The sequence below is a fragment of the Mixophyes fleayi genome, chromosome 5 (assembly GCF_038048845.1).
Source record: "Mixophyes fleayi isolate aMixFle1 chromosome 5, aMixFle1.hap1, whole genome shotgun sequence".
NCBI lineage: Eukaryota > Metazoa > Chordata > Amphibia > Anura > Limnodynastidae > Mixophyes > Mixophyes fleayi.
Window position 1 is genome coordinate 212362435 of NC_134406.1, and position 22172 is coordinate 212384606.

General features: G+C 39.5%; 1 protein-coding gene across 3 annotated transcripts in view; it reads right to left on the reverse strand.

The window, feature by feature from the left end:
* SLC35D4 (solute carrier family 35 member D4) overlaps positions 1-22172 on the reverse strand; it is an 85009-nt gene that overhangs the window by 53714 nt on the left and 9123 nt on the right. For 2 of the 3 annotated variants that reach the window (XM_075213418.1, XM_075213419.1), the window contains 5 exons: positions 13361-13442; positions 11070-11147; positions 7615-7640; positions 6389-6440; positions 858-906 (listed from right to left, as the gene is read on the reverse strand). In XM_075213418.1, coding sequence (XP_075069519.1) covers positions 858-906; positions 6389-6440; positions 7615-7640; positions 11070-11147; positions 13361-13442 — 287 coding nt within the window. The remainder of the gene's footprint in view (positions 1-857; positions 907-6388; positions 6441-7614; positions 7641-11069; positions 11148-13360; positions 13443-22172) is intronic. The other variant, XM_075213421.1, reaches the window with a different exon arrangement.

The following is a 22172-nucleotide window of genomic DNA, read 5'->3' on the forward strand; positions in this document are numbered from 1 at the left end:
TTTATTATCAAATACAGAACACTTTTAAATTTAAATGTTCAAAAAAGCCTCTCAACTTAACAGTATAACTATAGCAAGCTTAATTCTCCATGTATTTTTCTCGGTTGACAATGTAAAGCACCTTAAATCACAGGGAACACTGCATGCAGAGCACTGGGTCTTGTACTTTGTTGTACATTACAGCGACAATGGTGACGGTGTGTTCCTATCATGATTAGTGATCCCAACACCTGCTCTATTATCAGTGCACTGTGTCAGTGTGGTCAGCATAGTCAAACTGTACAACATGCACAACACAGTTTAGCACCGATGCATGATCGAGTCATTAATATGGAAGTTAGTGGACTCTTTAGAGCCCGGGTGTCACCTTGGCTACTGAACCATATTATATCTGCCATTGATTCTTGGCTACTTTGTTGCAAAGATTCCGAGCAAGAACATGATAGAACATATATAGATCTTGATACACCTATACTGTTGCACCAATGGCGAACTTGCAATTTACCAATTCACAATTTACCATATAATGACTACATATTTAGTAGTAATGCCTCTGGTGCCAACCAGAATAAATAAGTTAATTTTCACTTTTAGGCCCATACATTTACATCACCGTTGTAAAATTTCCAATGTCTTCCTTACACTGGTATTTACGCTGTAATCAGCAGTAGGATGGTTTATGAGGTAGCAGCACATCTTCTGGGGATCTAAAGGTGTGTAGTTTAATGTTACCAATGTGCGGATTACCCCTATAGTAATTTGCCCAAAACCAATCAGATTCCCCCTTGCCATGTGTATTGCCTCTTTGAGGGGGTAGTTGGCACATCTCTATTATTATATTTAAATCATGCACTTACCTGAGCAAACCAGGTGAATGACAGCCCAGATATAACCATCTATATCAAACTACAAAAAAAAAAAAATGGTTAACATAGTTTATCAAACACAATAATCTCAAGTATAAAAAGTTATAACTTTTAATTTATTGTTTCTTAAAGCGGTCATTTTGAGTAAATTTCGATGTTGCCTGCAGCATTCACAAGTGTTAGTGCTCAGTGAAATATACAATATTCACATATACATACATAAATGTACAGTACCATGATGACAGTGGGTGATTCAGATCCGGTTAGTGACAAGTTTCATAGACTACATGAATGTAAGAAGTAATCCCTAAACCTGTGATCTCACACAATATGGAGTTGTTTCACAAATAAATGATCTTTAAGAAGTACAACTTATTAACCTCATAATAACTTGTTTTGAATTTTGGAAATCAGAGAAAAACAATACTGAATTATAAGGGCAACTAAATTCAAGTTGATACAATCTGGCATATAAAGTTCTATAATATCTATGTAAAACTTGTACAGGATTCTATGTATTTTAAGTTTTCCCATGTGCTTTTTATGTACAGCATCCACATACATCAGTGATTTTAAGGGAATTGCTTCATACACTATATAGCAATATGCACTTTTATATAGGGACATTTGTGTATTTTAATTTTATTGACCAATGATGTCATTTACTAAAATAGATCTAGGGGGAAAAGTAGACTTATCCATTTGGTACTAGATGTAAACATACAATCGACATTAATCCAATATTTCAATGTATTAATTCTTTATGCAGACATCTTAAGCTGCACAAGTAGTGATTTCTTTTTCACCTGCTCTGTGATTTATCCAACGACCAAAAGTGATTCAGCCCATTTGTAACTGGGTATTTGGACTGACCCAGGAATGCCGAAGGTCTAGCTTCGGGCTGCCCAATGCTCAGAGAGCATTGTCTTATAGCAAGAACCGGAGCAGAAGCGGTTACATGAGCATATAACTGTATGGTTCAGCAGGGGGCTGAACTGCGCACCGCTGGGCCACATAGCAAAAATTGGGTAGGTACACAGCAATTTCATTCTCACCTGCTGGGCCTCCACTGTGCTCTCAAAATCACAGTGGGGGCCTCCAGGGCAGCTGGTGAATCGGAAGGGAGGGCAATACAGCTTTGCTGGGCCCCATAGCTCTCTATTGTTATACCCCGATCTACAATAAATAGGTAATATAACCATCAATTGTCAACACAGCACTAGTAACACAAAGGGGAATTCAATGTCCCCCAGAGTAACGCCGCTCTAAACCTATTACCGTTAATACAATAATTTTAACCCTGCTTTCTGTTTGCAGCTCGGGGAGCTGCGAGCAAAAAGCCGGCATTGAAATTATTATTACCGGTAATTACGCGCACGATTACAGTAAGATTGGTAATAGTGCGCAGGCCACGTTACTTTTGGCAGTAACGCTGCCAATTGAATTCCCCCCAAAGTGATCCTTCCCCAGCCTATAACGTAGCACTCATCGAACCTGTCGACACTTTTGCTTCACATCAAAAGTTCATATTGTTCCCATTAATCACAGAATTCATTTAGTTTCCAGCACTACCAAAGTCCCTCTCTTACAGCGCTGATATATTGTACAATCTGGTCACTGCATTATTGCAGAGATTTGATCATTCAGGTAATGGCCAAAAGGATTGGGATCTCAAAGCAAAATAGGAGATCACCCATCACTTACAGCTGGGCTGCAGGTCATACACATATGCCGATAAGGTAGAAGATAAAATATCCAATTGGATTTGATCAGAATCAGTGTTTGGGGTGGAGGACTGGCACATGCAGCACAATATCAGGACAACTGGTTAGCATATGTTGGACACCTTTAGGAAACATTTTTCTTAATCTCATTTACTTCCAAGAAATCCCTCTCCAAAACATAACCCCATCTCCCCCTGCCCCTCCATAACGTCACAGCATGTGCCTTCCCTTACTTACTGTCCTGTGCTTACCCACTCACCCACTAGTGTAATTCTGCATCACCGTTAGATATGAGGAAATTAGAGACATGATAAACACAAAGTTGTTTTGTGTTAAATATTAATAAACATAATCATTTAAACACTGCTGTGTTCATTTGGAAAACCATGTGGCATTCAATAATTTAGCAATGTCTAGATGACTGCGGAGAATTCCCAGCAGCACAACATGCAGCCTGGATAACAGCCACTTCATACAGATTGCCATGTAAATACTCTGCCTTCATTTCAAATAGATATTTGTATTATTTTCATTTGTAAAGTGATCATTTGTTCTGTGCATGTTAATCCCTGTAACAAACTTAATGTCCATTTCCAACAAGAAAACAAGATTTGTTTGTTGCATATTAACAACAAATCTCATCTACAAAAAGACATATGAACACAGATTGGCTGATGCAGAGTTGGTAGCAAAATGGGCAAAAGTTACTTCCAAAAATGCGCTCAAAGTTAGCATATTTCCACCCATATGCAGAGTCATACACAGGGTTACATCTCTGGATGTGTCCAGCTCCGTATCGACAGCACGTGCCTGGATTATGCCAAGTCATCATCTTCAGTGTGTGCTTGCACCTGTAAGTTGTAGTTGGTGCAAAAGATACTCCTTCTAACAGGTGTATATGCCTGTTCCTGCAGCTCTGCATGAGTGGAGGAGAGGATGTGCCAGAGGTAGAAACACTAAAGGAGCGGTTCAATAGTGTCACGCTAGCTGTGAGGATAGACCCACCTTCTGGCATTGGCGCTGCTACTCCGGGAGGTACGGAGTCTAAACGTGCCCCTGGTCTTCACCAGGGAGCCCCACAAGGAGGTTTGGAATTCGCAGCAAAGACACGCAGGTCGCGGACCTCCCAGGTAGCAGCCGCCAAAGAGGCGGAGAGATAAGCACGGTCGTACTATCCGGGTTAGAACCGTGCAGGAAGATAGGAGCCAATGGAGCAGACTGAGGCGGAGTCAGGGAATGCCGAGGTCAAACCAGGAGATCCAAAATATAGCCAAAAGGAGATTCCAAGAGCAGGGTCAGGAGAGCCGAGTCAAAAACCAAAAGGACGGTCAGAAGGAATGTAGGTATAAGTGCTGGAGCAAAGGAGGACCTTTGCACTCTGGCACCAGAAGGGTGCCAGAGCCTACTTTAAATAGTGAATGATGACTTCTCATTGGTGACAGCGGGATCGGCGGTCAGTATCAGCTGACTGTTGACAGGAAGCTGAGCCGAGCTTCCCGTTGCCTAGCAATGAGGACGTGGAGAATCTGCACAACGGGACGCGATAGAGCGGCACAGGAAGGTGCCCGTCCCTTCCGGACTGTGCGGGGACGCCGCCTGACAGATAGATAGGAAGTGGACCAGGAAAGAACTGTGTCACGAAGGCCAATGGAGTGAAGGGTGTGTAGAAGAGGGTGATCAACAGTATCAAAAACAACAGGGGTCAAGGAGAATGAGTATGGAGAAATAACCCTTAGATTTTGCAGTAAGTAAATCATTGCTCACTTTTGTGAGAGCAAAACGGTGGAATGTTGGGGGAGGAAGCCTGATTGCAGAGAGTCGAGAATGGAATCAGATGAGAGAAAGTGAGACATGCGTTTGTACACTAATCGCTCAAAATGAATGTGAAAATATTGAAGTTGACAAAGGTAAAAAAGAAAAAGGATTAATGAGGTAAGCAATTTCGTGAGCACAAAACTGAGTCATTACATTGAGAAAGATAGCAAGCATTTTCCTGCTAACTTCAGGGTTTACCCCATTTTCATTGAAACACATCTTGTCTTCCTGACACTAAGACAGGTTATTTCATCCACAAACGACAGAACCTGTCATATTAGGGACTTCCATTCCTCACCTGCCTTCCAGTCTAGTACAGCAACTGTCAATGTTTGACAGTATATACAGAATTACCAAACGGATGATCATTTATTTAAACCAAACCCAATTTGCTTTTTTTGCATTTGTCTTGAGCGCTTTCATAATCAAAGTGATTGTGTCCTTTCCTAATTCATTATCTTTTGCCAGAAATATTTATTTTATTATCATCATCGTTTATTTGTAACGTGCCACAAAACTCTGCAGCGAAGGAGGTGCAGAGAGGACCCTGCTCAGGAGAGCTTACAGTTTCAAAGGAAAGGTCAATGCTGACATAACAAACAATAATGGGGCACACAGTGGAGAACGAGACTGCAGCTGATAGAAGCCCTAGGAGAGGAGGATGTGCCCTACGTGGAGACACTAAAGAAGCACTTAGAGAGGTAGGAGGTGAACCAGAAGGGAACATTACTGCAAAGCCCAAGGGAGTGAAAAACAGGCAACACTTTCTAGCTTGCAAGAAATTTTAAAAATTCACAGGAAAGTTATTGCTTTTTTCAATTCTTTATGGCCCTTTATTGGAAAAAATGGAAAATACTCATGATATCAACTGGAAACTGTAATAGATATAGTTAGATATATATTGATGTAAAAGGGAACAGCAGCAAAAAACAAAACAAAAGTAAAAACAAAAAAAACGTGCCCTGAATCATTGTCTTTAATAAAGGTGCATCTCTACATGTCTCTTTCTAAAGAGTAAAACACAGAGGAAAATGAATTATTTTTCAATAATTTTCTTTGTTCCAACATTTGCTTCCGTTGCTTTAATGTTTTGATTCTGCACCTTTTTATTTATTTTTTCATATGTTTACATGCAATAATACAAGCATATATCACCCCATTGATGACATCACCAAGCCATGGGAAGAACTATGTGCATCCCAATCCAATTGTCAGAGACCAAATAAAACTGCTCCTGCATAATATACATATATGCACATCACTTCAAATTTCCGAACAGCTGTCCCTTCTTCCCTTCTTCCCCTCCAGGAAGCTTAAGCGCCAACAGTGTTTGGAATTGTAGAATGTTAAACAAGATATCTGATGGCACAATGCCAGCTTAGTGGGAAGGTAATACATGTTTAAACTCTTGCAAATAACGTCTATATAAACAGTAAGTTCTGATGTCATCACTTGATAGTGTTCACTAGGAAAATTTCTGTATTAGAATTATAATATAACCCTAATATGAATAATTATGGATATTAGAAGTCACCATGGAGGCCGATGACATTTATATAAGTGTGCAGCCTTGAGCCTTTAAATTTCACAGATCCTTATAATATACAATGTGGAGTACATTGTCTAATATATAACGATACCGAATCCCCTATGATGCTGAGCCCCATAGCAGCTGCTTATTAAGAAACAGTAACTGTACCTCACCTCATGTTATGCAAATTAAACCCATTATGCATTATGACTGCTTGAAAACAATACAAATCCCTGGAGTTTAGTTAGTATATAATCCATAAATAAACTTTGTTGCCGTTTAGCGCTGATAATTGAGAATCCAAACCTGAGCATCCAAAGAATAACCACCAATTCACACCCCTACTGCAACACAAACACAGCTAGGCATAAGGGTCATGTAACACAAGGGAATAACATAGGTGGCCGCCCACCAAAAAAATAAATATTTGGAAAAAATAGATCCAAACATACCTGAGAGTCATGTATTGGTAGACAGCCTGCTGAGACCAGCAACAATATTACACTGCACAAAAGAAAGGTCATTATTACAGTACAAAGTAACCGTGGTGTAAAAACAAAGCAAAATGCTGAGAAAATTCTAAATCCTATGAAGTGTCCTTAAGTTGGTTCTTAAATTTACATTACAGCATCATGCAATTTTTGCTCAGTAGTGCACCAATCTGAAGATTGGGACTAAATATACTACACAAAGTTATTCAATATGAAGAGACATCTCCAAAACAATTGTATTTGTAAAGCTGACCTTATGACAATTTCATATATGTTACATGGTATGCAATGATACTTCTTCAATAACAAGCTAGTTAACTGTTACTGCTGACAGGAAGTCTGGTTTGTATAGACAGAAAAAAAATCTCTGCCAAATATTTGAAGTACTTATAATCTGAATATCTTGTATACACAAAATGTGCATGCTATTTGTGGCTGTTTTATATAAAGGAGCTTGCATTTTAGGACTAGTGGTCCTTTAAATGGAACATGTTTTTTTTCATTAAAAATCCACACAGTTAATAGACATTGACGCCATGTCTAACCAACCCTGCAGAGATTAGTGTCCATCCTCTACTAACATTTTTCCTTCCATAAGCAGTGTTTTGATTTTCAGGATTAATGGCTATAGTTCAAAGAACACATGCTTTTTGAAGCTGAATTATATTTGTTGCTACAAAAATAATAAAGTTTCACCCATTAATCCATGGGAAAAAAAACACGTTAAAAGACAGACTGGGAATTGTTGTTGCTACTATAGATTCTATAAGATCCTAAACGCAACGAGAAATTTTCTTGTGGTAGTTGACTAGCGGTATGTGATGCTCTTACACTCTTGCATAATAAAGCCTTTTTTGTAATCATGGAGGCAAAATGTAATATGGCCTGTAGGTGGTGTACACACATGTATTACTCACCCTTCTCTATGCACTTATGCTATCCCTCTTCTTTCTATACATCTCTTACAGAGCATGAAAGCTCTTTTAACACAGGGTTATCTAAGTGCTATCATGAACTGCAACGCATTGTAACTATCTGTAAGAAAGTCCCTTGAAAAGACTTTCTTTAGTGAATATTTCAAATACAGTTAAGCATACATTGTTTAAATTAAAGTCATTTTTATCCAGGTCAATGCTTTCCATGAAAAATACAATAACATCGCTCATCGAAAACAATACAATACTCACCTGCACGTTCTTGTGTAGGAACTTTGCTAAAAATAAAACAAATATTTTTTTTTTATTTTCATAACAAAATAGAAATAAATGTGTCACAGAACAAGGATCATTCCAAATCCAAAGTTGCTGAAGGTTTCGGAACTGCTGCAGCGAGTTCTGTTTATATAGTACAATAAGTCAGACAGGGGGGTAAATGTATCAATCTGCGGGTTCTTCAACACCCGCGTGTTCAGCCTCTTCCGTGATTAAATTTCAAGCGGCGCTGCATTGTAAAGGGAAGTTAACCCTTTACAATGCAGCGCCGCTTGAAATTTAATCACGGAAGAGGCTGAACACGCGGGTGTTGAAGAACCCGCAGATTGATACATTTACCCCAGGATCTCTTAATCATTTTCATCCAGAGCATTACAGGTGACTGAGCATTGTGAATTCAGGTAAAGAGGGGAGAAAAGGGGGTGTCATTTAATGGGGCACTCCTGGATGCCTCATTTCATGAAATTTAAAAATAAAATAAAAAAAAAATTATTTTATTTATTATTCCATTACAATTAATGTATCATTTATCAGGATCCCCATTTCATAACACCAGAAAAATATTAAAAAAACAAAATTAGTGATAAATCGATATGTGGAGAAAAGAATGATAAATGTTTGTTAAAAAATTGCAGTTTCCACTAAAATGCCATGTGTTGCCCATTTCTTATTTACAGTAATTATGCTACATATATCTCCACATCTTGGTCTCAGTTTTTACTCCAGTTAAGATTTAACTGTATTTTGGTTTTAGATGATCATCCTGGTAATGCAGATTCATGAAGCATCTACCTTATCTTTAAATGCTTGTACTGGACACAGTTGTGAAAGTCTATCATATACTGTGTGTCTCAAAGTATAAACTGCGTCCAGGTCTTCACAATCTGTTAATAAGTGTGAGAGCTTCAGACACTGTTATTTATTTCCTATAACTGTTCTAATACCTACTTCCTTTGGGAACTTTTCTTTTGTTGAACTCAGCATTGTGAGCCATAATTCAGATTCTAATTAATAATGTGTTTCCATATACAAGGTGTATTATCGTATATAAATCCGTTTATGTATAGGTAATAGACAAGTATTTACAATAATACAATCAATAAGAGGATTGTAGTGTTTTGACTTCTGATAATAGGCAAAGAACCCCTGAAGTGGAGGAAAGGTAACTTAGAAACGGAATTCCAATGAAAAACCTCCATCAACTTGTTGTTGTACTGTACCAGCCACAAGTAAGTAATAAACTGATAACATTCACTTATACCCCCATTCATACTGCACCAAAATCCCGGGTTTTTGCCGGGGCGAGCTCAAACGATCCGGGTCTTGGTGCAGTATGAATGGTACAAGTCAAAAATCCCGGGTCTAAAAACCCGGGTCTTCAACCCGGGATTTATCGAGGGGTAATTCCCGGGTCGGACCCGGGTTGCCTGCACTATGAATGGTGCAACCCGGGTTTTTCAACCCGGGTTGCACAGAAAACAAGCTGATTGGCTGTCTGCCTGTCTCTGGAGGATGATGTCATCGGTGGGAGCCCGTGGAATATTCGAGAAGGAGTTTAGGAGAAATGGTGGATGGTGACTTGCAGATCAAGCTGAAGCAGAATCGGAGTTTGTTGGAGAAAATTGCTTTTATTTCACTGAAAAAGTGTCACCTCAAAAAACCAGTCACCTTTCAATGACATCACCATTTTTCAGCCAATGAAAACTGCTCTGGTAATGACTCCCACAAATTGCCAGGGCACAGACTTGTGCAGTATGAATGGGGTCAACCCGGGAAATTCCCGGGTCCGAGGTGCAGTATGAATGGTGTTTCTGAGCTGGGACGCTCCGAGCCCCGGCAAAAACCCGGCTTGAAAAACCCGGGATATTGCCGGGGCGGCAGTATGAAAGCGGTATTACAGGGCAATGGGAAATTATTGCAACATTCACTGGCTAACTAGAAAAACGTCAAAGCTAAAACTCAGTGTTCATTGATAAAGTTTGGTTTAAACAGTTGCCATGTCCAACACACAGTAGAGGCCGTTATATTGAGAGCTAAACAAGTATTCAGTGGTCAACATTCAGATGACTAGGACCAAGGGATAATACTGTAGCATAAGGTGTTAATCGCAAGCGAATGGTATATTGATTCAGTTCACAAAATGGCTTACTATGACTGATACTTTGCACTGTAGAATCATTAAAGCATAATACTGCAACATATTCACGTTTAGAATGTCACAACAATACTTACACAGCATAGTTGGCATAACAGTTTCCCATTTGGAAAGTGACAAACACAAATTTGTAATTTTTATGTATTTAATAGTGCAATCAATGTAAAACTGCATAAAACTAGGTGCGTGGCGCGTTAGCCATTGAGTACGGACGCAAATTTCCTGAGCTCAACTAATCAATAATCATCAGGGTCCCCTATGCCCAAATATCCTGCTTGCACCCGATAGAGTCCCAAAGTCCAGGACTACCTATCCATCCCCACAGTCTCATTCACGGAGCCACCCAGCCAAGATCCCTGTCCACAACCGCCTGTGACCTTCTCACCGTGGGCCACTCCGCTTCTACTGGGACAACATACTCCCCCATGTCATTGGTGAAAAACTCACATATGTATGGGGCTTTGACAGAAAAGATGGGCCCTCACCTGCTGTGGGCCCCATAGCAGCTGCACCCCTGCCACCCATGCTAGTTACGCCCTTGTTATCAGATTTCCAAACAGTTTTTCAAACTTTAAAATACTGGACAAAAATCTCTTACGCTAATTAGGCCTACATAGAATAAAGATTACAGAGAACAATTTTTGCATTCTACATTCTATCTTTTCAAAGTTAAAAGCAGTGATATGTGATGTGACCATTTTGCTAAACTTATCATCATACAGAAATAAATACTTAGGAGTACATTTATTAACCTGCGGGTTTGAAAAACTGGAGATGTTGCTTATAGCAACTAATCAGAGTCTAGCTGTCATTTTGTAGAATGCACTAAATAAATCACAACTAGAATCTGATTGGTTGCTATAGGCAACATCTCCACTTTTTCAAACCCGCAGTTTAGTAAATATACCCCTTAGACTGTTGCAGTTTTCTACCAGATGAAAAGCATACTTCGGATTGTGTCTGTGTGATGCCCTGAGCTCTCTAGCTCCTCAAGCTACATATATTTAAGGTAGGTTTGAATCAGATCAGAGCACCTACTTATTGCCATTCATCAACATACTCACTCATGAGCCATTGTTTTGAGGTGAGCAGGGAGAAAGCAACTAGATCATGGAATTTTTCACAGCAGCACAGAAAACTTCAGGAGAAGGGTGTGCGAGCAATAAGTTCATCCTTCCACTACTTGAAGACACACATATTAAGAAGCACTGTATATAGGCGAAGTGAATGAATTTTATCATGGAAATTCATTAAACAATACAAAAGAAAATCCCACCTCTCTGAAAAAAAGCCTCTGGATTCCATACGTTACAACCTCGGCTGCACTGTGCAAAGTGAAGAACACAGGAATAGGCTGCAAGGGAGGACGTATAGTGATTAGATAAACAAGAAAAGGATCTTTCATTTTCATAAAACATACTCTTTTGACTTGTCTGCTAAACTGATAGTAATTAATAAAGTCATTTCCCCACTGGTGATGGAAACCACACTTTTATCGTACATCAAAGGGAATTATATTGGATTTATTAGTGGGGTGTGCAACTTGCATATGGATTAAATAAATTAAATTAATTTGTCAATTTTGTTGCAAATTTGATGCAATGAAATATCTGTATTTTGTATTTTAGTAGAATCTCTGTTTCGCTGTGTATTGCAATAATGTCTGAGTGGTCGATAAACTGGCAGTGATTGGTTGACTGTAAGTGTGGATGTACTGACACTGGCCACTGTCTCCTACACATCATTAAACACACTTGCTGTCACCTACTCTGCCACGCTGCAGTCACCAGGACCTGTGAATGGTAACTGCACATAGGATGGGGTCAGTCAGGACCAATGAGTGCACGCTCAGTCCTCAATGGCCCTGTAAATTGAAAAAGCTTTTAAAAGCAATGGCAGATTGCATGGTAAATTGTGAGGGGCAGGGGGTGTGCAGCAAGGTTCCTAGGGTAATATGGCTCTGTGCTGCAAGGTGGCTGGCAGGTGGGCAATCTATTACACCAGGACTTTTCCGCTCTCCCGTTACACTTGAATATTAGAGATGGGGAATTCCAAGGCTTCAGAGGGGAGAACACAGAGTACCGTAGCTGCATAGAAGGGATGTGTTGGGCTCAGGCCAATAGGGGTGGGGGGGTTGCAGCGCCGTGCCCGCACAAGAGCACTTGTTGAATGATCTGCCAGGCAGAGTAGAGTGGCGGTGCCTCGAGTCTGTAGACTTAGATGTGTTAACTGCTAAATGTGAAGGAAAAAATGTAAAAGTTACCAATATCTTTTCCTATGTATGCTACATGTTATAAAGTTATGTATGTCCTACTGACTACATATATTAGACAGCAGCAGTAACATGAACCGTACTTGCAGGCATCAGGCACCATTGTATACTACAGTTTGCGTTCAATCCCCACAAGCAAATGGTAAAATGAATTACTTGCCCAAGTCTACAACTCTACTCCTCTCTCCTAAGTGGCCAGATGAGAGTCTGATTTAGGGGGGTATTCAATTAGGTTTTCGGTCCGCGGTAATGTACGTTACGGTGAAAAGTGCGCAGTATTGACGATAATACGGTACCGCAATAACGCCGATTTTCCTTCGTAACCTTATGGGGTGCGCACGAAAATCCACTTTATTGCAGTACTGTGGATTGCCCGCGTGGCCCATTTTGGGGCGTTACCGCGGGTCGGAAACCCTTGAAGTTTAAGTTCTGGGGGTAAATGTATCAATCAACTCTGCGAGTCGCTGATATTCAGTGACTTTGCAGGAGAGATTTAAACCGGCAATGTCCTTACAGGCAAAACTTGCGACTCGCAGAATGCGCAGATTGATACATTTACCCCCTGGAGTAAAAAAAAACCTGTATAGAGGAGCGAATGCTAAAAGAATACCTTTTAGCTTTTTAGCCTCCAATAAGCCTGGTTTATTTAGCTTGGTTAAACTTGTGTGGATTTTGATTAGTAGAATACTGATAAGTTTTACATTAGATAGGAAAGTCCTCTTTAGAAAAAAACAGGGAGTCCTGACTCTCATATATCTCCATTGCTGGCACCAATCCTTACGTTGTAATGCCTGGAAGGGGGGGGGGGTTCGAAGGGTGATGGTGACACACCTCATTCTTCTCGCTCTCTCCTCTATTGCCCGCATGCCATTTTCCCGGTTATTTTTATTAGGTTTTGTTTTTTTCGGTCTGGCTTTTTATTTTAATATTAACCAAGTGTACAACTTATGTCAAGAGAGATTAATGCTATGCAATAAAAAGTTGCTCTCCATAAATCTTAGATAAAGTGTGTTGTAAACTTAATGCAAACATTTATATTGTTTGCAGGTGTCCACATAATTCAGAGTAAACATTACAGACAAGCAGTATTAACAAAATAAAAAACACAACAATATTAATTCAGCTTATCAGCAAAAAATTCAATTAAATTGGCATTAGACCAGTAAACTGATCATTCCATTGTAATAAACAACAGGCAAAATAAATAATATATGTATACTAAATTGTTATGGAAAAACAGCTTTAAACACTGGTAACCAAGATGAAAACATAGAACAGCTATGTGTGTTACATACCAGCCTTGACAAGGCCCTGGAACCTGCATAAATAATGCCCACAAAGAGAGCCGATGCTGGAAGCCATGATACAATGTCAGTTCTGCAAAACAATGGTTAAGAGGTTTACGGTGAGCAGCAATGAGCTACACAATGCTATATGTAACTGCACAACAGATCTTCAGTAAATATAACATATTTCTATAGAAGCATGACAATGTCAGAGATCAAATAAAGTACAAAAAATATTTGTTTTATATTTCCACATTTTGCTGCTGCATATGAATTTGAAACACAATGAGTAGTAATTTTTGGCACATATTTACACAGTACTGAGTATCATGTCAAATAAAAATAAAAATAATAAGACTGAGAGATTTACGAGCATTTGGGTGATTTATTAAGCAGGAAAAAAGGGCCTCTCTCTTGTGAACCACCCAGGGCAGTGGTTGTTAATTCGCCATAGTATGACTACCCAACCCACAAACATATGAAGTGAGAGGGCCCAATCCCTAAGATCCTCCCATGACCAATGCTTGTTTTACATGTCCCTAGAAGTATTACATGGCACAGAGAAATCTTCTTTGCAAGAAGACACCTGACTCTTCATAAGCCTCTGGGTAGGACTTGTAGAGCAAAATAGAAAACAACTGTTCATAGTCCCATCTTGACTTCATAATTCCAAAGCATTTACTTTCCAGCCTAATGTACCAATAGCCGTTTTAAACTCATTCACAACTTGACCTGTGTATTGTAACTTGCAGTGTTCCATGGGAACTACAAGAAGGAGTGAGGGCTGGCCTGGTACTGCAACTCTCAATACATCATTACTTATGGTACAACCAGTCCCCATTAATTAATTAGATTTGTTTATTAACATACAGTAGCATTACACAAGACCACACCAACCCTGAGGTATGTCACACAAATAAAGCAGCAATACGATTGCAAATCAGCACAATCAAAGTATAAGTAACAGTTAATCAAGTATAAAAAAGGAGCCGAATAAATGATAAAACAAGGAATATAAATAAAGGTTAAACTATAAGCATGATATATTTGTCAGTTAAAGAGTTGAAAGGAAACCAGTCACCACTGAGAGAATGTGGTCAGTAAACCTGCATTGGGGGATTATGAAGCTTTAAAGAATGTACCTAGTAACATACAAAGTAGAGAACTATGGCACATAGAGGGCTTATATACCAGTCTGTGATATAGTAAGTACACATGGAAGTCACTGCAGACTATTCTATAACCCAGGATAGATGTGCTCAGGCTCAGTCCTGAGCTACCAATAGGTTATGTTTTCTGTCTGTAGAAACAGGTGGAATAATTACTGACCCAGAAAAATAGATATACTCACCTGTGTATGATTAAAGAAATCCTGAAAACATGAACTGTTGGTGGCTCTTGATGATGGAGTTGGAGCACCTATAACTTAAGAGGTAATCTAGGTATCAGGGCATCATGGGAACTGCACCGCTAACACATGCCTGAGCTGCAGGTATCAATGAAGCTAAGTGCTGGGAGGGATAAATTCCACTTTGAGATGGTAGAAAATACGCTTTGTAATACAACTACCACAAGTCGTATATGTGATGCCCTAGACTCTATCCGAGTCCAGACACTGTAGCTCCAGGAAAGCTTCAATGTTGCCCCAAAGAGGAGCATGTGTAGACACCAGTGGTACTACATGTGGGGGTAGGGGTGGATGGATGACATTACATTAACCGTGAAGCCACAAAGCAAATGGATCAGTCAGCTTCTGAAAAATGGTGCAATGCAAACAATCCTGATGGCAAGTGCAAAACTTAGTGTCTATGGGGTCTTTGGAACCAACGCGTTTCACTCCATTACCAGGAAGAAGGAAATAAAAAGGCTACTAAGGATAAATGTTTATAAATTCATGTTACTGCTTTGTAAGATAAAAACTCAAACACAGGTTTATATATACACGTCTGAAATGTTTCGCTTATAATGTTATATCCATTGTTAATGGGCTTTTTTTTTTTTATTCTTGTTTGGAAATAACAACTAGTTTAAAAAAAAAAAAAAAAAGCTAGTAAAAACAAGTATTTGGCAACAGTGGATAAGAGAACTTAGTCATCTTATAGTATAGGTTTTGAGCAGCATGCCACACACACAATGCCTGCACAACTACAACTTCACAGAGCAAATATCTGAAAGAACCTTGGGTCCAGATGTTTAATGAGCAGATAATTAGAAGAAATAGCCCCTTACCCCATGACAATAAAATAGATAACCAATATGCTTAGCCAAATAGTACAGATGGACACAGAGGAGAGCAATTCCAAACAAATCCATTTCGTTCTGAAGGACACATAAAATAAACCTGTGTTTTCCACTGTTCCACATGAATGAGGAGAAAATATTGCAACTTTTCTTAAATACAGCAAAACGTATAACACGGGGGGGTGGGGGCAGCAGTAGTTCATGTAAAATCTTTAGCATCAGTACGATCTGTAGGAGATTTGTTCTAAGAAAGAGAGGGGACATTTAAGCCAGGTCGTAGTTTTGGCCGCTGTAGAAGTACACAAGGAACTAGTCCCATTGTTGTGCCAAAAATACCTTTTGAGCTTACCAGGTGGATTTGCACAGGACAAGGAAACATTTCCATTTGTGTCACTGAACTAAAAACATTGTCTTATGATCAAGGCCTAATAATCCAATAGGCTGCAGACTGGGGCGCAAGGCTTTGAGGGTGGGGGGAGTGCAATATTTTTGAGGGTGCAAAATTGTGACAGGGAGAGGTATAAACTGAAATTCATTTTAAAATATAAGAGATTAGTAAAAAGAGCATATTAGCCTAAAGCACTCTGAAACCTTATTCGGGCCCTGCCTATAATGGAATGGTCATAGAAGACAAAAGCACACCTAGATGTGAGGATCACCTCCTATAAGCAACTACTTTTACTTTCTATGAATGTGAATTCTAAAGTACAATAAGATTTAATGCTCAAAAATTCAGAGCTAAAGGTTATTACAATTCCACAAATAAACAATTCCTAAATTATTGATGCAGAGCTGTATGAAGATAGAAGATTTTCTCCTGTATTCTAAATTTAGGTTTTATAATTGTAAAAACTTTGCTTTTTACTGATCATGTCAGCAACAAAACAATAAAACGAAAACAAATTAATGCTCAAAAATGTTTTGGTTATTGTGTACCTACCTACTAAGCTTCTAATATTCATCAACACATACCATTGATCTGAACTATGTGCGTCAATCAATCTCTCTCTGGTATATACTGCCCTCTGGTGGCAGTAATCAAGTTGTATACAAAATATGCTTCTTATCTAATAAAGTAAATAGAAACATTGGGAAGTATAAAATACACAGACAGCAACGATACATAATACATTATTAAACTAAAAATAACTATACAAAGGCTAGATATGTACTAATGAACAGATTACACACAGATAAGGAGGAGCAGCACGGGCAATGTCCTGGAGGTGGGAGTGGGAAAAGGCATCAGTGTGGTAGTGAGGCGGCAGTCGTTGGCAAAGCGGAAGGGGCGAGAAGGAGTGTTGCTAGAGAGGAGGTTGGAGAAGTGGGAAGAGTTTTGGCTGCGGGTAGGTTTAATTCTGTAGGCCATGGGGAGCCAGTGTAGTGACTAACAGGCATTGCGGATAGACTGAAGTGGGGTGTAGTGAACAGAGAGAAATTAAAGTTATAAGGATTAACCCATAACATAATTTTGGGGAATATGGCCTAATCATAACTGCAGTGTAAATTTGGTATATCAAATGAATTAATTGATAAATTGAGCTATTAAGGTGTACAATGTGAAGTCAGAGGGTATGGTGTGTGTTTACCTGATGGCCCTGCCCACCTCAATGTTAAAAGATAACAGCACCACTTTTAGGGACAAGCTGAGCAGCTTCAAAGGCCCCTGGGGTGAGCTACATCCTGACATAGGAGAGTTTTTTTTGTTTGTTTGCTTTTCTAATACCGTGAGAGACTCTAGGAAGTCATTCACAGCTTGTGGGCCTTACACAAGGATGATGGCTTGCTGTATCTAATATAGACAAAAATAATTCCAAAATGCAACTTAAAATCAATAAAAAGTAGTGATCAATCCCATATTACCCATCAGTGCCCAGGATCTTGCTTCTTATTTCCAGGACAAAATAGATAAGATCAGACTTAAAATGGTAACATCTCCCTCGACAAGCATTCAGCTCAATTCCTTTGTAGCACCCTCTGACTCTCTCTTCATTTGATCCCATAAATGAAGAGGAAGTTTCTACGCTCTTCTCATCTTCCTACTCTACCTCCTGTCCTCTTGATCCCATTCCCTCACAAATTTATTGATCCCTGTCTCCTGTGCTCATTCCCCCTCTAACTAAAATCTGTAATCTCTCTCTTCCTACTGGTATTTTTCCATCACTATTCAAGCATACAGTGAATACTCCCATTAACCCAAAAAAAAATTCTGACCCTAACTGTCTCGCAAATTACCGCCCCATCTCTCAGCTCCCATGCCCCTCCAAGCTTCTTGAAAGAATTGCCTACACTCACTTCACACACTTTCTTACAGCAAACAACCTATTGGATTCTCTTCAGTCAGGCTTTCGCTCTCAACACTCCACAGAGACTGCGCTGACCAAGGTTGTCAATGATTTGATCACAGCAAAAAGTAATAACCATTACGCTCTTCTAGTTCTCCTGGATCTCTCTGCTGCATTTGACACTGTTGACCACTCTTTCCTCATACAAACGCTACAATCCCTAGGTCTTGAAGGCACGGCCCTATCCTGGTTCTCATCCTACCTATCGAATTGCTCTTTCAGTGTTAATTTCTCTGGATCCACCTCTGCTCCACTTCCTTTATCAGTTGGAGTACCACAAGGCTCAGTCCTAGGTCCTCTGTTATTCTCTATCTACACCACTTCTCTTGGAAAACTAATTAGCTCCTTTTGATTTCAGTATCCTCTCTATGCGGATGATACACAAATCTATCTATCCTCTCCTGATCTTTCACCATCTGTGTTGTCTCGCGTTACTGACTGTCTCTCTGCCATTTCATCTTGGATGTCTTCTCGCCAACAAACTCAATCTTTCAAAAACTGAATTAATAATATTCCCACCAAAAAACAGAAGTTTCCTGCCTGACATGTCTATTTCTGTTGATAACGACCATAAATCCCACCCCGCAAGCTCGTTGCCTAGGTGTAATCCTTCACTCACAACTGTCGTTTATTCCCCAAATCAACTCTATATCTAAATCATGTTACATACACCTAAAGAACATCTCCAGAATACGCACCTATCTCACACAAGACACCACAAAAAACTTAATTCATGCACTCATCTCCTGCATCGACTATTGCAATTCCCTCCTTACTGGTCTTCCCAAAGTCAGATTTGAACCCCTACAATCTATTTTGCACGCAGCGGCTAGATTTATTTTCCTTTCACACCGTTCTTCCTCTCTGCTGAGCCACTCTGTCAGTCTCTACATTGGTTGCCTGTATTTCAACGAATCAAATATAAAATTCTTCTACCAACATACAAGGCCGTCAACCAAATTGCAAACATTTCCTCACTTGTCTCAAAATATCTCCCAACTCGACACCTCCGTTCTGCACAACATCTACGTCTCTCTTCCACTCTCATCACATCCTCCCATTCTCGGTTACAGGACGTTTTTCGGGCTGCACCCACTTTGTGGAATTCCATCTCTCGCACAGTAAAACTTTCTTCTAGTCTTCAAAGCTTCAAGCGTTCTCTGAAAACCCACCTCTTCGGACAAGCTTATGATATTCCTCAACCACCATCTTAATCTCCCTAGATTACCCTATTACCACGCTCTACACAGCTAACACAAGACAATAACCCTCTGACTAACACTGCTACACACACAGCCCACTCAATACTTTTACGTTTGCAATCTAGCTGGTCCATTGTGCAATATGATGTAGCACATGCCCTTGTGTTTCAAACTCCCATTGTCCTATAGATTGTAAGCTTGCGAGCAGGGTTCTCTTACCTCTCTGTCTTTATGTATTACCCTGTATTGTCTTATTAATGTTTGTTCCCAATTGTAAAGCGCTACGGAATTTGCTGGCGCTATATAAATAAATATTGATGATGATGAGGATATTCATATATAGGATGATGAAGGGCAGCTCATATGTCAAATAAATCATTCTGTCACACAGATAAGTTGAGGAAATGAGTAGAAACTCAACTAATATGCTGGACGTAGGCCTGTTTGGTATCAATAAATTGGTAAATTCATGGTGGATCTATTAATAATATAATTGGATCTGTGTGACACTCCACAGGAAAGTTAGGTCACATAGCAGAACGGGGTAGTAAATCAGGCAACATGCAAATGATGTTTGTAAACAGTGTCACCTTACCACCGTGGAGGTGGGGTAAAGTGTAAAGGTGTCTTTAAAAAGCTGAGACCAGTTACAAGAAATTGTCAATCTTTTGGGAAATCAATCATCATTGATAAGCTGTCCATCTTCAAGCCAATTTCCCTTGGCACAAAATATACCACTGGTCTGTAAGTTATACTCTGAATTTAATCCCTTTATGTTAAATCTGTTTTGACTATGTATGTCCCATCAATTGTTTCTTTTTAATATATAACCTGTAAGCATTGTACTTTTTGTATATTAAATATAAAATTTAATTAGTGATGTCCTTATTGCTCTAAATGAATTCACAGCATTTTATAAAGAAGATTGCTTGACCATGCTAACCCTTAAAATGCTGAGATGCGATTTGTGAATACATTTGTATACACTGCATTGTGAGTGTCTGCATGTACATTTGTGTCATAGAGCCTTGAGGGGTCCTGGATCTTTGATATATTCCAGAGGTTGAAGCAGCAGGATTAGAGGTTTATGACAATGTGAGGTTTGAAGGAGAGGGAGGAGTCGATGGCCCCTAGCAGACCTGAGAAGAGGGTAGTAAAACAAAGCACTACTAAAAGACAAAGACTACACATAGTTTTATATCTGTTGTGCAGTTTTGGGTCCCTGTACGGAGTACAAACTGTTAAATCACTTATCAGCACTTCATGCAAGACCTTGAAAACAAAGGTACATGGCAGTCTCTCCTGGCATGTTATCAAGCGTTACATGTTGAAGTCTAACTATCCTGAACTCAATCACCTGCACTTAGTTTTGAAAAATTACAACTTTATTTAAACACTCAATAAGGAAACTAAAAATAATCCAGGTAAAGTCAGGTATAAAGCAAGGATCATGACACTGACCCTTTCACTTAGGAAGACTTAAAAAGTAAACTTTGCATAATGTTCCACTTCCCGTTACCATTCGTAGAGGGTTTATTTCTTTTAAAAGAGGATACCACAGCTTATTGTTTAGATTATGTGTCTTGCTTTAAAGGCAGCATTTCTGGTTTCAAATTATTTTTTTCCAGCAACACAGCATTAACTTATGTCAGCAAAAGCAGCTCCTGCTTGTAGCAGAGATTATATTCTGAAAATGAGTCATCACCCTCTGCTAGTGGATGATGAAAAATGTTCTATAATGGCTACAGACGCACAGAATGCCTAAATGTAAACCTGGAAAACTGCCGTCTGATCCTTGTGAACCCAGAAACCTGAGGACAAAATATAAACCCTGTTTAAATACTAAAGGCTTGCTGCACAAACAGAAGCAATGTCAGTGTAACCTCACATTCAGTTTACACAGTGACTAAAACCAACACAGGTAAGTAGCATATACTCAAAGCAGGCTGAATGGTTAACATGTCAGAAGCGAGAATACATTTGGAATAAGTTATTGAAAGCGCAGTGTAAGTTTACTGCTGCAAGATGCAAAAGTGCAGGTGACAAGTGCTCATACTTGCTTATTCTGCCGGTAAGTATGTAAGGGAGACTAACAAAGTTCTGGGAGGGAGTTCTCCTGAGAGAGCAGGACCCCCTCCTGGATCCTGCCCCCACTTCCCTATTGAAGTGGGCAGCATGTGGCCTAGATAGGAGTTTTGCCACAAATCACGTCATAGTCTTCCCACCCCAGACCATTGCTCCCCTCTGGGACGGGGACCAGTAAAAGCAGGCACATATGTAATTACCAATTATGAATATCTGAATAATGCAGTATGCTTTCACAAGTCACCATTTATCAATTATAATACTAAATTGGTTGTGATTAGGATAAGCTACTATAATAAAGGAAGATTCATATATTATTGTGTCATGCATTTAAGCAAAGAGAATATGAGACATGTTTTACATTCAATACACAATAAACTTGCAGAAGAGATTCCATAAACCCAACAGAATGACATAATTATGTATTGTTTAAGTAGCCCCACAATCTTACTCACGCCACACGGATAGGTTGGCTCCCATAACCCCAGTACTACGAAGCTAACTACAGTGCCACTGGGAGATTAAATATTTAATAATCTTCTGCCCAAATTGCTTCCCTGTGAGCTATTACAGGGTCTAGTTCCCCCTCCAGGCCACAATAGTCTCCAGAGGGTGGGCGGCAGAAGTTTCCATGCTGCTTTTGGGCTCCGATGTGAGGCTTTGCCACCTGGATTCATTTAAATTTAGAAGTCACTATCAGAGAGTCCTCCAGCACTGCTGTACTTTTTCTTTTTTATATTCTCTTTATTTATAACAGCAGATAACAAACAAATGTCAAAATTAACCATTAGTCAGCAACAATTTATTACAAACAATGACATGCAGCAAACAGGCACAGAATTATTGAACCAATATTCAACAAACCGGGTCTGTATTTATGTAGGCGACAGTAAGGAGTCAAAGGTACGACCATTAAAACATGCAAAAAAGTCTGCTGGGTATTTTGTT